Source organism: Euprymna scolopes, chromosome 32, assembly GCF_053919585.1.
Source record: "Euprymna scolopes isolate OS-2025 chromosome 32, ASM5391958v1, whole genome shotgun sequence".
In the NCBI taxonomy this organism is placed as follows: Eukaryota; Metazoa; Mollusca; class Cephalopoda; order Sepiida; family Sepiolidae; genus Euprymna; species Euprymna scolopes.
The window spans coordinates 48,017,862-48,038,644 of NC_136513.1; the positions used below are offsets into that span (position 1 = coordinate 48,017,862).

The 20,783-nt window shown below is 35.5% G+C and overlaps 1 protein-coding gene and 1 pseudogene across 4 annotated transcripts in view; both read left to right on the top strand.

Annotated features, from left to right (window-relative positions):
• Positions 1-1,301: 1,301 nt before the first annotated feature.
• On the top strand, positions 1,302-1,418 carry LOC145256719 (5S ribosomal RNA; annotated as a pseudogene).
• Positions 1,419-11,583: 10,165 nt separating this feature from the next.
• Positions 11,584-20,783, top strand: part of LOC145256322 (calpain-B-like) — a 267,137-nt gene continuing 257,937 nt past the window's right edge. For 3 of the 4 annotated variants that reach the window (XM_080115058.1, XM_080115066.1, XM_080115067.1), the window contains exon 1: positions 11,584-12,142. In XM_080115058.1, the coding sequence (XP_079971184.1) occupies positions 11,726-12,142 (417 nt within the window). In that variant the 5' untranslated portion in view covers positions 11,584-11,725. The remainder of the gene's footprint in view (positions 12,143-20,783) is intronic. The other variant, XM_080115057.1, reaches the window with a different exon arrangement.

Genomic DNA, 20,783 nt, shown 5'->3' on the forward strand with positions numbered 1-20,783 from the left:
TCTTTTAATGTCGATTTTATACTCTGTTTAGGTAGGAACGCGTGTTTTATGCAGTACCTCCCTATATATGGCAGCAGATTCTTGTATAGAGGATTGCATCAGGAGTTAGATACTTACTAAAATAGTGGAATGATCCAAACATTGTTCTAGAAATCTTGGTTGTAATTAGTATTTACTCTAATGAAAAAAATCATCCTTCTTATTTATTCTAACCTTACATGAAAGAAAAACTGTTTTTACACACACGAGCAAATAATTATATACTGGTGACTTGGACAGAAGCGTCCAGCGTACACTGCGTGTTTTTCTCAGACTGTATCCTGATCACTGCGACGTTACTTTGTGCGGATTATCTGTTGACTAACCTTGACTATGCTGATGACAGCCATTTTTGGAGAAAAATTTGCCGACATCCAATCAGCCATGAGCAAAATGAACCACTTTGCGTCTAAGGTAAATGCTGTGAAAACGAAAATCCTATCTGCAGGATTTCTACCCTCTAAAAATAGCATAGATTCTCTTCTCATTAGGGAAAACATAGAGGAGGTCAATTGCTTCAACTACTTTGGGCCCAATGTTTATCGCCACAGGTCATGGGTACGATGACATCAACATCTAAATCAATAAGCCAGACATACTTTCAGTTGCCTACAACATAGTTTGTGGTTATAATCCAAGATCATAATAGGCATGGCCCAGATCTTTCAATCACGTGTTTGGGTAATTTATCTCTGCAGCTGCAATATCTGGCGGCCGATAAGAGTTGTGGATCTCAAAATGTTTGACTAATACTGACTCCACCAAATTTTGCAGGTCTATTAGCAACATTTTGCATCCAATATCCAAGCCGGAACACATTGCAGCATCTTCCCTTTCAATCAGTCTTTTAAAGAGGAGATTTCGCTGGTTCATTTCAATAGAGTTGATTGATGAAAATAGTTCAAGATCCACTCAAGATTAGCAAATACAATCAGGAGGTCAGCTGAAGTGGTTGCATACCATGAAAGTTGACGTCTTCAAGTCCAACATAAACAAACTCCTGACAAACCACCCCCTTAAGTAAGACACTCTATCAAAACCCCTAATACTAATGATTACTACAATACTATCTCATTGATTACTGAACACGCAATAACCCTTATCCCTGAATGGCCTTCGGGCCTTGATAAGTGGTGACCCCATGTAAAAAAAAAAGCTTTTGTCCACACGTCTACAGTGTTCGCCGCTCGTTCCGAGACTGGCTACCCATTATGGTCTTGTCAATATCAGACTATTATGCATGGTCTACTTTCATTCATTTTATATACGACTCAATCACGTTGACACACCGGTTCTCGCCAGATCACCGAAGTTAAGCAACGTTGAGCCTGGCCAGTACCAGGTGGGTGACCATTTGGGAAGGGTAGGTGCTGTATGTGCTCTCCGCTTATCTCGGCATTTGTTTCCAGTCGTCCTGTACTTCACCTGCCACTGATATTTAACAATGTCGTCTCAGGAGAGGTGTGGTTGGAAATTGTGCACCTCCTGCCACAAAAATTTCACGCGCAAGCAACCCTTCGTGGGTATCCATAGTCTGTCCAAAACTGAAGGAGCCTGCTTTTTTTTTTCATTCAGGACGCTGTGTGTTTTACAGAAGTAGTCGGCTCAACCTTACTTTTCTTTTTTACTGCATTTTCTATGGATAATAAATTAAATGCAACGTCTGTATTCACCCAGCATTCACCCAGGAGTGAATACTTTTACAAGTCAAATCTTCTGCTACTCAGCTGATAAAGTTATCGATTGACAGACAAAAAAGCAACTATACAGACGTTGTATTTAATTTATTATCCATAGAAAATGTAGTAAAAAAGAAAAGTAAGGTTAACTACAGCCCTTACTCTGGCTCTTCACTGAGAAATAGAAAGGTTGTTGCAAAAGAAAGTGGGCTCTCTCTAACGTGTTAGAAAACTATGCACATCCAAAAGTATCCTATATCTTTACAAAACCAAAATTCGTCCATGCATGGAGTATTGTTGCCACATCTAGACTAGTGCATCTGACTAATGGTAGACAAGATCCCAAAAAAGCCTCATATCACTCCAGCCTCTGTCCCATCGCCACAATGTTGCATCCCTGTGCCTGTTATGTAAGTATTTTAATGAAATGTAGTCTCACAAACTCATTGCACTTGAACTCCCTCAACGAACATATTAATCAGACTAACCCAACAAGCAGCAAAATCCCACCCCTTCAATGTTGAGTTCCTTCTACTCTAATAGTTTGTTTTCTTTTCACATGGACTGCTAGATTTTGAAATTCCCTCCCTGTTTCTTATTTACTTTACTCTACTAACCTTCAGAAGTTTAACTTTTTTTATAAATGCGCCACCACTTACCAAGGCCTAAAGGCCACTTAACGATAAGGGTTAATGAGTGTAAGGTGATTTGTGTGGCAACAGTTCAGTGATAGATTTTGATGAGAATTTGGCAGAATTGGACTAATTAAGGGAACGGGATAGCAAGAACTTGTTCACATTGGGCTTGAAGATGACCATACTGTAGTAAGCTGAGAAGCATGCCAGCGGAACAGTGTTCCACAGGCGGACAGTTCTAAGAAAGAAGCTTTAGCAATGTGAACAGACTTCTCGTTGCTCAACACCCCACGGTTCCCTGTTAAACATCATCCCAAACAGTAGCTCCTTATGTTCCAAGTGTCAATATGACTTGTTTGGGATGAAAGGGAGAAAAAAAACGTATATGTCGATGTATACAACTCCCCTCTCTTCTTCTTCATCTGAAAAGTAACTCTCCCTCATCCCAACATATAAAAGAATCTTTATTTCTAAAACAATGAACAATACGTTGAACAAAGTATCCAACTCGTGCTTTAAAAGCTTGTTGCGGCTTGAAACGATTTTTTTTTTAACAAGCCGACCTTTCGTATTATTTGAATATTTCAGACTACTGTGCTACTTTTGGCACAACGTTTCGGTCGATATAACCTTCGACCTTCTTCAGGTGTATCCTGTCAAGCATGGGAATCTTTCTGTCGAACGCGGGAATCTGCACGAAATTTCGAACGCTTTATTAAATCCATGAGTAAGTAGCACGCTCTCGTTCCGTCAACTGTTACTGGGTAGAAGTTCTGAGTAATTCGCCATTGTATTTTGAGAGTCGATTAAGCCTTCAACCTCCAGAAGAATGTAACTTATAACTGAATATCACCAAGCACATGTAGCCACTACTACGCTACATGTTCTTGCGGAAAATGCTATTATGAATTTTAGGAGACTTAAATCTATTTTTGTTTTTAGATGCACAATCTTACTATAAATCCCTATAGATCACTATTTGTTATTACATATTCTTAATATATATATATATATATATATATATATATATATATATATATAGAGAGAGAGAGAGAGAGAGAGAGAGAGAGAGGAGAGAGAGAGAGAGAATAAATGACAAAAATTTACATGCGAATATTCATGATGTTGAGCTTCTTGTAATTTATTCCTTTAAATCAGTCGATTTATACAATTATTGACAGTATCTGTTTTGTAGCGCAAAACCAATCACTTAATAATTATATCAATCAGTGAATCTACTTTGCCCTTAACTCATTAGAAGAAATGGCAACAATCAATCTGTCAAAAGGAATTAAAATGTGATTTGACATGATTAAAATCCGAAAATTGGAAGAGAAGCTGCAGTTACCTTTATATTTTTTCATTACGCCATATTGAATTTATATATATATATATATATATATATATATATATATATATTGCAAAATTTTGTTGAAAATTCAAAGAATCACGTTTTCTTTTTATAATCTTAGTTTATTTCCTGGGTTTTTTCGATTACAGCTGTTTCATTAATGAGTTGGCAATTTTACGATTTATGTTTCCGTAAAAATATCCGGTCCCAACCAACTTCTTCCGATGTTTATCCCTTAGATTTTTACAACAAATGGTATATTTTAAACATGCTGGACATCGTATTCGGGTAAAAAGATCTCCAGCCCGACGTTGCCCAGGTGTTTGGAGGTGTATGTTGAGCAAAAAAAAAACGGTCAATTTTTTTTAACTTTGACCCCTATTATGACCCCTTAAAATTTATGTTTTTGGGCTCAAATCAAGTTATTAAGTTAGATCCAAGTCCAAGGAACATATATCTAAAATTTCAAGTGTTTAGACTCCAAATTGTCGGAGGAGTTTGGTAGAGTTCTCAACGGTCAAATCGTTGAAATTTGACCCCTTAATAGCCAAATTTCTGGCCGAAAACGGATTACAAAGATTTTTCCAAATCTCAGTACCTGGTATATCAAATTTCGAGTCTGTAGACTGAAAATTGACAGAGTTATTGCGTTGTAAAATGTACACAGACAGACACACACACACAGACACGTTGACTTTTATAGATCAAACCAAAATATATACTTATAGATAAATACATATGGAAACAATTTTGTGTTTACTGCACACTTTTTACGCAAATATTATGCAAGTATAAATCATGTAGAATATCTGCATGAATATAATTACACGTAATAGTTAACTAAAGATGATCATCTCATAAGAAAACCGAAAAAAACTAATAGGGAATTAATTAAAATGAATGTTTAAAAGAATATGCAAATTAGCTAGATCTTTTGCTAGTAAATGCAATCCAACAACCCATATATAAGAACATTGTATTTTCTTTTTAAATAAATAGAAAAGAGGGTTTTTAATATGAATATCAACGCACACAAAAGAAAAACGAATTTATAAGTGTATAGATAGATATAGATATATATATATATATACATAGAGAGAGAGATATATTACATAGTCGCTACAAAATTTAACGTTTCATTTTCATAAAATATATATGTATTTCCTCAAATCTCCCATTTGAGAACCAGACGCTTTCAGTGGTACACAAACTTCATTTTGTCGCCTGATGAGGACTTTTGGTTCATACCGACGAATTTTTTGAAACATTAGCATGTTCAGTGTAGCGAACATGTAATATTTGTTTGTATAAATAAAAGTATATTTTGCTCTTCTTTATTGAGCACTCTTAATAACTTCATTTTAATTCACGAGCTTTCCTTCTTGATTACCTTAAACTTGGTATATATATATATATATATATATATATATATATATATATATATATATATATATATATAACTACTTAATTTACTCGCATACATTTATATACAAAAGTATAGATTTATGCGTAAACTTTAAGTATTTACTTCAAAAGTGCTCAATACGTAGGTAGAGCTAGTTAGTAAGTTATAAAATGTATATGGCAATTAAGCTACAGTGAATATGTCGTGTTTTATCCACTCTAGGACTCTTCGGGTTTATGCGTATAACTTACTATATATATATATATATATATATATATATATATATATATATATATATATATATATATATATATATTGTCAAACAATGAACAATACATTGAATAGCGCAATCAACTCCTCGCTTAAAATCTTGTTGCGTGATCAAAAGAAATTTTGAACAAGCCAACCTTTCATTGTGAAAAAGAAATTACTCACTACAAAAATCAACAGAAACTTAACTCGATTAAAACTGTTTTTGAGGTGATCAAAGGAAATGGGGGGGTTCTATTGTTATCTCTTGTTAACACCGACGCATTGAGCCTTGATTTTAAATAAATACTTGTGGATTAACCTCTAAACTTAATGTAAAATTTATATCTTAATGGCGTATAGGTTACTGTAACCTAGAAGAAGGAAAACCTTGATATAACACCTGTATAAGGTAAAAGTTCAATCTTCAGTCGAGTCATATCACAGATTAAAAAAATGGTACTTGATCCCCTCCCATTGCTAAACACTCTACATTATAAGGTAAGAATCAAGGGTAAGTGGTGTAGTCATTAGAAAGAAGTGACGTCATTGGTGTAGTAGCTAATGAAAAGCGAGCCTCTGGAAAATCCTCCGTATTATAAGGTGAGAATCGAAGGTAAATAGAATAATCCTCGAAAATGAGTAGCGCCCTCCCCTACATCTCAGTGTAGTAGCTAATTAAAAGGGAGCCTTTTGATCGTCCTCGACTAGTGTCAACCTTTTTGTCGCTGAAGTCAAACAATGCCTGTTTTTGGTTGCTGGATTACGCAACTATTGCTTCACTATAGACTGCTCTGGCAAATAGCCTTCCAGGGAGTATCCATTTTTTTTAGACTCAAAGAAGGCCAACCAAATCTTGATATCAATGTAACTTCATTTGTAGTCTACCCTTTCTTATTTACTTGTTTATAGGAACGTAAAAATTGATTTTTGTCTAAGTAACTATTACTGCTAAATATTGGACTACCAAAAGTAAAGCTGAGACATAACACGGTGATCGTTCAATGTTTTAAAATATGAAATATTTTATTAAGAGAAAGAATGTTACAAAAGGAATTTAGGAGCAATAAAAGATACCAGAATATAATTTAAGCAGAATAGAATTGTTTTAAATAGATTTTAAAGTCGTAATAAATAGATTCGGAATTTAATTTCATAAACAATAAGTTATAATAAACAATATGGTGGTCTTGATAATGAGGATTGACGGGTTATGTGACGTCAGATAATCGAACAAAGAAAGCGTAGTCATATATTGACGGAACACATGAGTGAGTGTCAGAGTTATTTAGTTGAGGAGTTAGACAGTTGGAGAGAGAGAATCGGAATGACATGGAAATAAATGTATGTGAAAGGCTGCTGCGAAGAAGGTGGGCTCTCTTTACCGTGCTAGAAAGCTACTTATGCCTGCAAGTATCCTGTGCCTCTATAAGGCCACCATTCGCCCATGCATAGAGTACTGTTGTCACATTTGGGCTGGTGCATCTGCTACTAGTCTCTCACTCTGGACAGGGTTCAAAAGAGAGTCGCCAACCTTATAGGTCCTGAACTATCATCTAAGCTTCAACCTCTGTCATATTGACAAAATGTTGCAACCCTCTGCCTGTTCTACAAGTATTTTAATGGTGAATGCTCTAACGAACTACAAGCACTGGTAACCCCTCGACGTAAATACCCCCGACAAACCCGACAAGCAGCTAAATCCCAACCCTACACAGTAGAGATCCCTAGATGTAAGAAAGCCTTCTACTTTAATAGTTTCTTCTCCAGAGCTGCTAGACTTTGGAACTCCCCTCCGGGATTCTGCTTTTACAACTGTACTGAAATGCAGAAGTTCAACAAACATCTCGCTGATCATCTCCCTTCATAATATCCCTGCAACTTATGTCCCCAATAGTAGATTCCTACTTCAAAGTGGCACTGCCTTGTTGTGAGTGAAAATTGAATAACAGAAAATAAAAATAATAACTTTGTCAACTGATGGTTCTACAAGGGTCTTCAATTTCAAGACAGCGCATCAAAGAACTATCCAAGAAGGTATGTATCCTTTTGTCTAGTGTGCCACAGACAAATATGTTTATTCGTTCTTTTGTAGAAGAACTGTCCATTGTACGTTATTGTCCCCGTTTGTTGAACTGTTTGTTGAATGTCTAAACATCGACACACGTATACATATATTATATATACAAAATGTTGATATGAACTGTATTGTTATTTGAACATTATATACGTACTCATCCACAGACTCGTTAGTTTTATACACACCGTATGCATCTTTGCTGCTATATATAAAATGAGTGTTTGGTTAGCGCGGAATTAACGACGACGACGACGACGACGACGACGACGAAGAAGAAGAAGAAGAAGAAGAAGAAGAAGAAGAAGAAGAAGAAGAAGAAGAAGAGGGGGAGGAAGAAGAAAAAGAAGAAGAAGAAGAAGAAGAAGTTCATTAACGTAGAATCGGTTGTTGACGCACGCCCCCTCCTCCTAAACACGGAAAATACTGGAAAATCTACGTCTAAACGTCCATCTCAACGTATTATATTTTAATACTTAGCGTTTAGTGCGCATGTCCGTGTGTTTTATTGAAACCATTCGGATAAATTAGCATAACTTAGCCTTTCGCAAGTGAAAATTGCCTTCATTTTAACTGCTCTTATTTCAAAAAGCAAATTCACATCAAGCACTTACATAAAAAGAAAAAGGTCAAACGCCATCTAGAACTGCAATTTAGAGGAGAGAAGAAAAAAAAACAGTATTATTTGAGCACACAAAAAGTGCTTTGTAGTAAGTTAACGTGTGTATGTTAGCATTTGTCTAGCCCAAGTCGTAATTGGCCTTATACTTGCAACGTATCCTGGTAAATAGGGTCAGGGGTATCTATTGGTGAAATTAAATAGTCGCCTATGACATTAATATTTAAGAGGGCATTTAATGTTTAACAACAAACGTAGAACTCCATACATTCTCAATAAGTAATTGATATATTATGAGCTGACCTACCTGTAACTCATTGGATCATATTTGTTATATCTTCATCTTATATGTATAAAGAAAATACGCGAATTTCCTTCTGGAATAGTTTTAATAACAAACGGTAGGCACAAAAAAATCTGATTCGTTACTGATTAAGAATAATTTTTGGTTCTTGCTTTGAAAAATAATTTTAAATCTATTTTCTCGCTTTATATTGTTCTGTTCAATATTTTATTTTCAGCTATAATCAAAAAGAGTGGAGGAATTTTCGCACTCTCATTTTCATTTACTCTCCCTGTCACCCATTTCACAAGTGGTGAATATTTATAAAGAGACATATTTTTGCTGAATTTGTTAGATGGGGATTGATAAGTTGTATTATTTGGATTATTCGAACTATTGTCCTCGTCTTGAATGTTGTTTTCACAAAGTTTCGGCCGATATAACCTCCGACCTCCTTCAGGTCTATCTTGTCGAAATCGGGAATTATTCTGTTCACCTTGAGAATCTACACGGAATTTTAAATGGAAACTTTTATGTCATCCAAGGAAATTGCATGCTCCTGTTCTCTTAGCTATAACCAGGCAGAAGTCGTTTTTTTATGGCAATCGCTGCAGACAAAGCATGAAACGACTTCATGTAACGAGTTGAAAAAAAACGTACTACTTTTAGTCAAAAAATAACTAGTTAAAAAATAACTAGTTAAAAAAAATAACTAGTTAAACATAAGTGTTAGATTGATAGATTCAGACTTAGAAAACAGCAATTCTCATCCCTTTGTCAGAAACATCCCTCGTGTAATGTGAGGACTAAAAGACTTAAGTAATTCGCAATTAGTATCGCCCGAACTGAGGATCGAACTGTCAATCGCCAGAAGTATGTCACTCATAACTGAATTTTACTTAGTACTTTATCCGTGTCATTGAAAAGATCCATGGCGTAACGAACAAAGTAAGAAGTAAAATTCAGTTTCATCGTTTTCAGAAATATATATTACCACAACTGTAAAAACTGAAAATTCACACTTAATTTGATTATGTCAACTTTCAGGTAAACACTTACCCATGTTTAAAAGACGTATTGAATTATTTGTATATCATAATATCTACTATAATTATATCTACTATAATAATATCTACTATAATTATAGCTACTATAATTATATCTACTATAATTATAGCTACTATAATTATAGATACTATAATTATATCTACTATAATTATATTTATTATAATTACATTGTTGTGTTCACGCATTTACTTTTATCACGATGTGTGAGATCTCTACAAATTTATACGGGTGCACATCTTCGCAATAATCTCTGATATTCCTTTTTCGTGAATTCATATGCGTAAGAAATGCTTTCCTCAATAATTACTTGACTTAAAATAAATACCGAATAGCTCGTAATTAACTAAAGAAGAACACTTAACATATGTGGAAAAAAAAAAGATGGAGAAGAAGATAAAAAGAAAGAAAGAAAACTATAACCGCAAAATTGTAAGTTAATCACGACCCTCGCCCCTCAAAATTATTGTGTCGGTACCGACTGTCGTTACACTTTATAACCATGAAGGATCAATAAAAATACTAAGGAGACTTGTTGTCACTCAGCTTCCAGGGAACACCACACGTTTTCAATGGGAGATCTTTGATGACCTGGGCTCCTTGTGAGCCAATAATAATAATAATAATAATAATAATAATAATAATAATAATAATAATAATAATAATAATAATAATCTGTTCCAGCTGACCACAGGGTGAATATCAAAGAAAAGGAGAAATACACAGAGCAAGCCAGAGGGATATGGATGATGAAGAAAATCAAAATAATACCTATAATATCTATAAGTTCTCTAACCTCCACCCCCATCCCCACATCACTACCCTCCAGTCAACAAAAAAAAAGTGAAAGCAAACAGCCAAGTAGAGTGAAGGAGGAAGGAACGACCAAAGACAGAGCACTGACCATATCTCCACTGGATAATTGCGAAGAGAACTGGGACCTTGGGGAGGCTTATTGCCACTCAAATTCCAGTGGAGACCAATGTCCGCTGCCAGCGAGAAATCGATGGCGAGCATGCTGTTGCGATAATGCAAATTATTTGCAAATACTATCGAAAGAGGTGGAGAGTACTGGACATCTGGGGAGATGTTGTAACTCAGCTTCCAGGGAACACCACAGGCTGTTTTCAAGGAGAGATCTCTGATGCACCTGTGTGAACGCACCTTGTGAGCCAATAATAATAATAATAATAATAATAATAATAATAATAATAATAATAATAATAATAATGTCGAAGTACATGAGAGGCAACAGCAAATACACTAATTGTGCAGTAACCATAAAATGGCTATTCATGCCAATATATAGTTTGCAGATTAGTCAAGTGATTAATTATTTGCTTTAACGGCTGCTACTGCTAATATTTTCGCTAGCCAGCTATCCTTCGGCTGTTGCTGATTTTCTCACACACACCCATATGCGCTCTGTTACACATTTGATATTCCTTTTTAATTGCCTTCCCATGAGGGCAGATGTAGACACAAGGTCGGTTTTAATGTTTGGAAAATCCAGCTCCCAAATAAGAAACGCCTTGGAAAGGAATAAAGATAAAAATTGCCTCAATCTAGACGGATTTTTCCTCCACTGATCGAGGTCAGAAAAGGCGGAGCGTAGTATCAGAACAGTTACTGCACTTTGATCCTAGCCATTTAATGTTATCAAACTGCACACGTCTTTAAATGTTGCCGTGTAAATGGAAGTAGCCCTGATCTTTTTCCGCGGTTATTTTCCTTATGCTGCCTCAAGAGAATTTTTATGGGTAAAGAAGAAAGGGAAGGTTGGAGTAGCAATAGGGAGGAGGGTGGAAAAAGAGGAAAATATAGAAAATATAAAAATAGAAGTTATGTAATGCTTTTTCTCCCATGCAATGCCTGGTAGTCCTGCTAGTTAATTAATGTCTAAATACATGAAAGGCAACAGCAAATACACTAATTATGCAGTAACCATAGAATGGCGATTCACACCAATATATATATATATATATATATATATATATATATATATATATATATATATATATATATATATATATATATATATTAGTTTTACAGCTTAGTCACGTAATTAATTTTCATTTAGATGAAGTGACGTCATACCGAGAAGTAATTTAACCTCGTTTTGACACCGACCTATTCCTACGCAATGAACCGAATACATGAACGCTTGGGTTAGTCATTTTTATTGCCTGAGCGTTAAGCAAGCTTGCAGTCCATTTAATTAGCTCATTCGACAATCGTTACGATTGCAGTAACTTTTCCCTCCGCCTCTCAAACTTAAAATAAACTTACCGTCAACAATTTTTGGATTTTAATAAAAGGCAAAATGTTTAGCAGGAAAACCTTTTTCTCCAGCACTAACGGAGCCGGTGGTACTCGCACTTACAGCTACTCTTATAGCCATGGAGGCCCTTCAACTGGATCCGGAAAAAGCGGTTTAACATTTAACCTTGGAGGGAAACACGACGAAGGTTCTTCGGGCGACCACGATAGACATTTTGGAATCCGGCTTCCCTTTATGTCCGGAGGCGGTGGCCAGCATTCCCGGGTCATCGGTCGAACCTCGAGGAAAGCCCGGGAAAATGCATTTGTTGACATCGAAAATCAAAACTATGATGAGATTACTAAGAAATGCCTCGAAGACGGGATTCTCTTTGAAGATCCGAAGTTCCCAGCCGATGAGTCGTCGTTGTTTTATGACGAAAATGCCCAAGGACGCAATATCGTATGGAAACGGCCAAGGGTAGGTGTGGAAAAAGAAGACATTGTTTTTTTTTTATTATTTTTTATTTTATTTTATTTTATTTTATTTACTTGTTTGTTTTTTATTATAAGATTGAAAGCAGTATTCATATATATATATATATATATATATATATATATATATATATATATATATATATATATATATATATATATGAATAGATCGCCCTTATTTTTTATAGGAAGTATTTATATATTAATTTATTTTTATTATTAAATATTATTTTTACGTGCATAAAAGTATATCTATGAACATGCATGTTTCTGGCTCTTAGCCGTCGTCAACATATGTTAGGATCGAATTTATGACACTATATTTATATATCTATAAAAGTGAAATTGTCAGTGTGTGTGTGTGTGTGTGTAAAATTTTCCTAACCAACTACTCTGCCAATTTTCAATCTACAGACTCGAGATTTGACATAAGGTGTATTGAGATTTAAATTTGGCTGTCAAGGGATCAAAGTTCAACGATTTGACTTTTGAAAACTCTACCAAACTCCTCCGCCAATTTTGGGTCTAAACACTTGAAATTTTAGATGTAGCTTACTTGGACATAGATCAAAGTTTTTAATTTGATTTGAGCCCAAAACAATATATTTTTAAGGGGTCAAACTTGATGGTCAAAGTTTAAAAAAAAAAAACGCTGACCTCTGCGGTCTCTACTAAATTACTCAGCCAATTTTTAGTCTAAACATTTGAAATTTTACATAAAATGTAATCAGACATAAAGCAAGCTTTTTAATTGGGTTTTGGCCGAAAATTTGGCTGCCAAGGGGTCAAAGTTCAAAAGATTTGACCTTTGTGGTCTCCAGCAAACTATTCAGCCAATTTTGGGTCTAAACATTTTAAATTTTACATAAAGGATATTCAGACATGCAGCAAGCTTTTTAATCAGTTTTGGGGTGAAAATTTGGCTGCCAAGAGGTCAAAGTTTTAAAAGTTGACCTTTGCAGACTCTATCAAACTCCTACGCCAATTATGGATCTAAACACTTGAAATGTTAGATATAGATTACCTGGACATGAGTCAAACTTTTTAATATATATATATATATATATATATATATATATATATATATATATATATATATATATATATATATATATATATACACGCACATAAAGTTATGAACAGTGCATAGGCCCGAGCAAAACCGGGCTGAACTGAAATACAGAAGTAATCAAACATCTCAACAAAAATAACCTTCTTAGTGACACTCAATATGGTTTCCGTTCTGCTAGATCTACAGCAGATGTCCTTACAGTTATATCGCATAGGATTAGCAAATCTCTCGACGGTGGCAATCTTTCTAGGGCAATTGCTCTTGACATATCTAAAGCCTTTGATAGGGTATGGCATAAAGGTTTACTTCATAAGATCGCTAGCTATGGTATAGCTGGAAAAGTCTTCTCAATTATTAAATCATTTCTTTCTGATAGATTCATAAGAGTAGTAGTTGAGGGGCAAAAATCAGAAGCTCACAATATTAATGCCGGTGTCCCTCAGGGATCCATCCTGGGCCCAACTCTTTTCCTGATCTACATTAATGATCTTCCAAATCATATCCTTACATCATTTGTAGACATTTATGCTGACGACACTACCATTTATGGTACCACATCTAAGACAGTAAACGAGCAAGTTCTCTCCAATTCTCTCTCCTCTGATCTTGAGCACGTAGTACAATGGGGAAAGGAGTGGCTGGTTACTTTTAATGCATCTAAAACCAAGCTTCTCTCTTTACATCATCAACATTCTAATCCACATTTGTCATCAATTGAAATGAATGGCTCTCGTCTTCAGGAGGCCTCAAGTTTTGACAAGCTTCTGGGCTTGACCATTACTCCTGATCTTAAATGGAACACGTATATCAAATCTGTTGCCAAGGCCGCTGGAAAAATGGTGGGATCTTTCTATCGATCCAGTAGATATCTCACTGCTGATGCTATTCTCTATCTATATAAGAGCCAGGTACGTCCAAGGATGGAATACTGTTGCCACATCTGGGCAGGAGCTGCTAGAAAGAACTTGTCCTGCCTTGATAGAGTTCAAAATAGACTTCGTAGCCTCGTAGGAGATGTCCTTTTCTCCTCCTTGCAACCTCTATCTCACAGAAGAGATGTTGCGAGTTTGTCTCTGATGTATCGTTATTTTCATGGAAAGTGTTCAACTGAGCTTCAATCTATGGTCCCCCCTCGCCAAACTTTCACAAGAAACACTCGTCTAGCTGTAAACACTATCAATAATTTCCCCCACTCTTTATCTGTGCCTAAACCTAAACGTAGATTCCATGAACAAAGCTTCTTTCTTAGAACTGCACGCCTGTGGAATTGTCTTCCGTTTTCCTGCTTTCCGGCTGACTACAATATGGTTTTGTTCAAGTCTAAAGTAAATAAGTTCTTGATGAGCCGTTCCATATAAGTTATTAAATTTACCAAATTTTCATTACTAATGATTACTATATTGACCAACTTCTACTGTACACTCTTTAACCCTTATCCTTGAGTGGCCTCTGGGCCTTGATAATGTGGTGATGCCTTTGTAAAAAAAAAAAAAAAAAAAAAAAAAAAAAAATATATATATATATATATATATATAGTAAGTTATAAAATATATATGGCGATTAAGCTACACTGAATATTCCGCGTTTCATCCACTCTAGGACTTTTCAGGCTTAGGGCGCATAAGCCTGAAGAGTCCTAGAGTGGATGCAACGCGAAATATTCAGTGTAGCTTAATCGCCATGTATATTTTATAACTTACTAACTAGCTCTACCTACGTATTGAGCACTTTTGAAGTAAATACTTAAAGTTTATGCATAAATTTATACTTTCGTATATTAATTTTATGTGAGTAAATGAAGTAGTTATATAGTGTTGGCATAGTCCTCTTTCTGTGTGAAACATCCGGTCACAGGCACTGAATATGTGGGTGCCGGGGTTATGTCGTCAATAGTGTCTCAGCTCTAAGGCTTCTCCAATCGTTCTCTCTATTTCTGTCTTTCCTTTGTGGAGACTGTTCCCCTAACTACTCCTTTTTTTGGCTTGTTCCTCCCAACTTTTGAAATTGATGTTCATTTCCTTCAGGTGCCGCTTCTTACCTCCTACCTTGCGGGTTCCATTTTTTCAGTTCCCCGTAGAAGATCTTTGGAATTCGGTTGTCTTCCATCCTGGAAATGTGTCCGGTCCATCGTAGTTGCATATTAGCAAGGGTAGCTTCCAGGCTATCTAGGTTTGCTCTCCTGAGAACTTCCGTGTTTGGTATGTAGTCACTCCATTTGATCTTCATGATCCTTCTCAGGTGTCTCTGTTAGACGGCTTCCAATCTCCTTATGTGTTCTCTATACAGACTGTAGATCTCTGCTGAGTACAGCAGGGCTGCCAGGACGATGGTTTTGTAGACTCTTCACTTCGTGTCTAGCCGGATACCGGTCCTTATCCAAAACCTCTTTTCTAGCTTGCCAAAGGAGACACATGCGCTTTGGATTCGGCAGCCTATCACTTCTTTTGGCAACTTAATAAGTTCGAAATCTCGTCGACTATTGATCAGAATTTAACAAATAAAGGTTCGTTGGAAAGCTAATGACCTGAATTGTGTAGTGAGCTATGTGAAATTTGCCCTTAAGGTCGGACATTATTGTTTAAACAAGTTGGTGATCCTTTTACTATATTAATTTAACGTAAAATAAGCACCCACTTTATGGTCACCTTGGCTATAAAGTGGGTGTTTATTTTACGATAAATTAATATAGAAAAAGAATCCCCCAATTTATGAAACTATAATTTATTCATATCATTGAAATTGTTAATTTCCTGTGATTTTGACTGTTGTTTCCGTTTTCAGCACCCTCGGAAACCTACAACAGTGGCAATTTTAAAGGATTCTTTTCTGGGTGAAAGGATACTACACCTTTACCAATATTTCAATCATAGTCATTTGTTTTCCTAATATATATATATATATATATATATATATATATATATATATATATATATATATATATATATATATATATATATATAGGGGGCGTAGTCATCTACATACAGTACTGATTCGTTGTATCACAACTCATCAGTGCGGCTAGACTATCATCTTTCCCTAGCCGAGGATATTGAACCTAGAAGCAACCATTGCGTTGATAGTCAGCAGTTCTACTCATCGACCTACGGGAGCGGCGCTCGCAAATGACCTCAACAAACATTCGTCCCCCACTTTTACAGTGTTCAAGCCGCTTGTCTATGTTTATAAGTCGTAAACCGGATGTTCGGTTACAGCACCCGTTACAAGGTCATTTGAGTTTTATAATTATATAGATTAATGTTGAGAATGATAATTTTAATAAATTTATCTATTATCCAATGAAAACACGTTGCGTGTGATGCGTTTTCCTTACACTTTTTATATATTTTTCCCGGTTTTAAAATAAGCTGGACTTAAGATAATAAAAAAACAATACGTACGTCATAGTTATTTACTCTCTCGTGCAAATATTCATAGCTTTATTACGAAACTTCACAAATATTTTTATTTGTAATAGTTATATAGCGACAAAATCTAGGTCGACATAATAAAAGGATAAAATCAATCCGACGACATGATTTAAAAATAGAGAAATGAAAACTTAATAATTCAACGTCAGAAAAAATAATAACTCAACGTTAAATTTTTTTTTTAAAAAGCTAAATAAGATACATGACCCACGTACCATTTTTAAGTGTTTTTTTTTTTCTTTCTTCTTGAAAAAGCTCACAGAACCGTGAGCGAAACGTTGAGTTATTAAAGCTTCTTTTTTTATGTTCAATACATACCCAGGTACTGTACCTTCGAATTGCGGGTATAAACTAGTATATATTATTAAATATTTCATTTTTTTATCTTCTTATTAAGAAAATAGTTATGTATTCCCACGCTATATTTGTTCTGGTTGACCTCCAATATCTATTATTAGTCATTGCAACTCGAGCAGAAAAAATGTACATTGTGTTTATTCATTCAGTTTGAATATTGCCATCAGTAATTTTATCAGAAAATAACGGTGTCTTCAGATTTGTTTATGCGAGACGATCAAGCAGAATTCGAATTATTTATTTTTTTCTTTTGATCGTCTTCATGGTTGACATGTACAATCCCTTGAACCAGCGAAAGGGTGGGGGTTAAGAACCAAGTTACCCACCGTTTTACACAAGGAACACAAAACGCAGATCACATCAATTACTCATATTAAAAAATAAGCTTCCCCAAATTTTTTTCAGATGAAGTTTCTAATGAAAAACTCTACTCTACTTATTCCCAACCTAACGAAAGAAATTTCCTATTGTATCCTTTTCTCACGCAAGTAGGTTATTGGTCTAGCTTATTCATCTCTTTCGGTCAGAACAGTGTTGCGATTTATAGCTATTTAAAAGCATATACGAGTGATGAGATGACATGTATGGGACGTGATTATGAGTTAGGCGTATGGCTAAATAAAATTAACAATCTTCTCTTAAAAAGTTGCAATATTTAAAAAGGTTAAACGTGAGAAACGATGACTGTCGCCTGAGCAGTCGAGTTTCAATCCTGGTTTGAAGTAGTTGCTAGTCTAGCCGGACTGAAAAGCTGTGATACAGCGAAACAGTACTGCATGTGAATGACTATAAATGCTCCCTATCTTGGGTTGAACATATTTGGGAGCGAAATAACAAACTGCCGCTAGCAAATAGAGCTTCGGCGTTTGGACAATATTTAAACATTGTGATTTCGCATATCTATCTCAGCAGTAGCCAAATAGCGTTACGGTGAGAAGCGCCGATTGTTGAGTTTCAATCCTGGTTGAGGTAGTTGCTAATCTAGCCGCACTGATAAGCTGTGATACAGCGTAAACAATACTGTATGTGGATGAATATATATATATATATATATATATATATATATATATATATATATACTGTGTGTGCAAAATCAAGACTTCAAGATCAGTTGCTACAATGGCTTATTTAACAAATTAAGTACATAAATTAAGTTTTTGATCTAAAGGAATCACTTATGCTGCTCCTGTCATATAATTCATGCATTATATTCTTGGGTTCTCTAAATAAATTAATTATTATACGTCCTCTAATTATTATTCTGACAGCAAAACCACCCATGGCTCCAAGTGTGTTGTACTCAGATAAAATGGGATATTTTTTTTTAATTTCTTTTTTTAAATGACTTAGGGCTCCCCGTAAAAACTTCACATAACTGTTCTTAAATAAGGATACGAAAATTAGGCGATACATTAATATTTAAATGGGCTTTTCCGTAACCACAACCAAGGTAAATGTTTCTCGTATGCTTTTCCCGTTAGGGACTCCCCCCACTCCCCCGCCTTTTTTTCTTTCTATTCAAAAAATGCTACATTGCCTAAAGTGTGTTTATTCATAAAGTCTGAAGAAATGCTGGTTTTTGAAAATTTTCAAACGATATAATGCTTGAAATTGTCGAACTAGACATTGAAACAATTGTAACGTAAAATGAAATACACTTTTTGTTGCCATCAACACCTTGTCTTGAAGTCTTGATTTTACGCACACAGTATATTAATGCTCAATTAGGAAATGTGATAATTTTGTAGCTTAATCCGTAAGTCAACCATTTTTGGCTTAAAACCTATTGGTATATGAAACTTTACTGAATTACACCAATTCAGTATATTACATATAAGTCTATATATATATATATATATATATATATATATATATATATATATATATATATATATATATATAAAAATATAAAATATATTTTAGTCATCGACATACAGACCTGTTTCGTTGTTTCACAACTCATCAGTGCCGCTAGACTAACACCTCTCCCAAGCCGAGGATCAAACCTAGAACCGTCGTGATGACAGTCGGCAGTCCTACCCCCTGACTACGGAATCGGTGGCCGAAATATATATATATATATATATATATATGTATATATATATATATATATATATATATATAGAGAGAGAGAGAGACAGACAGACAGACAGACAGACAGAATAAATGACAAAAAACTATATTCCAAAATTCATGATGTTGACCATCTTATAATTTATTCCTTTAATTCAGGGGACTGCGGGGAGTTGAGCAACAATATATCCGTTCACATTACATTTAAATTTCTATAGGTTAGTACTGTTAAAGGAGCAGAAAATAGGAAAGGAATTACAAAGTCTAATAGTACAAGGGAAGAAACTATTAAAGTAGAAGGCGTTCTGGTATCTCTAGACGTCAACACAGAAGGGGTGAGAAATTGCTACTTTTCGGGTTAGAAAAGAGTATGTTTTTTTTGTTTTTTTTTTGTTTTTACAAAGGAGTCACCACTTGTCAAGGCCCATAAGCCACTCGAGGATAACGGTTATTGTGTGTACAGTAACCAATGGGATAGTATTGTAGTAATCGTTAGTATTGGAGATTTGATAAAGTGTCTAAAGGAATTTGTTTATATTGGACTTGAAGACATCCAGGTTGTCGTCAGGTGGGAAGCAGGCTGACGGAACAGAGTTCCACAAGCGTGCAGTTCTAAGAAATAAGCTTTGTTCATGGAATCTACGTTTTGGTTTTTGCACAGATAAAGAGTGTGGAAAATTTTTGACAGTGGATTCAGCTAGACGGGTATTTATTGTGAAAGATTGGCGAGGGGGGACCAGAGATTGGAGCTCAGATGAGCACTTCCCATGGAAATAACGATAAAACAAAGACAGGCTCGCAACGTCTCTCCTGTGGGAGAGAGGTTGCAGGGAAGAGAAAAGGGCATCCCCCACTAAGCCACGAAGACTATTTTGTACTCTGTCAAGGCAGGATAGGCTGTTTTTAGCATCTCCTGCTCAGATGTAGCAGCAGTACTCCATCCTTGGACGTACTTGGCTTTTATACAGATAGAGAATTGCATCAGCAGTGAGATATCTTCTGGAGTGGTAGAATGATCCTATCATTTTTCCAATGACCTTGGCAACAGATTTGATGTACGTGTTCCATTTCAGATCAGGAGTAAAGGTCAAACCCAGAAGCTTGTCAAAACATGAGGCCTCCCCTAGACGAGAGCCATCCATTTCAATTGATGGCAGATGGAGATCAGAGCCTTGATGATGTAAAGATAGGAGCTTGGTTTTAGATGCATTAAAAATAACCAGCCACCTCTTCCCCCACTGTACCATGCACTCGAGATCAGAGGAGAGAGAATCAGAGAGAGCTTTGTCATTTACGGCCTTTGATGTGTTGGCATAGATGGTCGTGTCATCAGCATAGATGTCAACGAATGATTTAAGTATGTGTTTTGGGAACTCATTGATGTAAATCAGGAGGAGAGTTCAGTCCAGGATTAATACTGTGGGCCTCTTATTCCTGCCCATCAACCACTACTCTTATGAGCCTATCAAAGAGAAATAATTTAATGATTGGGAAAACATTTCCAGTTATACCGTAGCTGGAAATCTTGTGAAGTAGGCCCTTACGCCATACCTTATCGAAGGCCTTTGATTTGTCAAGAGCAATTGCCCTAGAAAGGAAGCCTTTGTCAAGAGATTCACTAATCCTATGAGATATAACCGTTAGCACATCTACTGTAGATCTGGCAGAACAGAAACCATACTGCATGTAACTAAGAA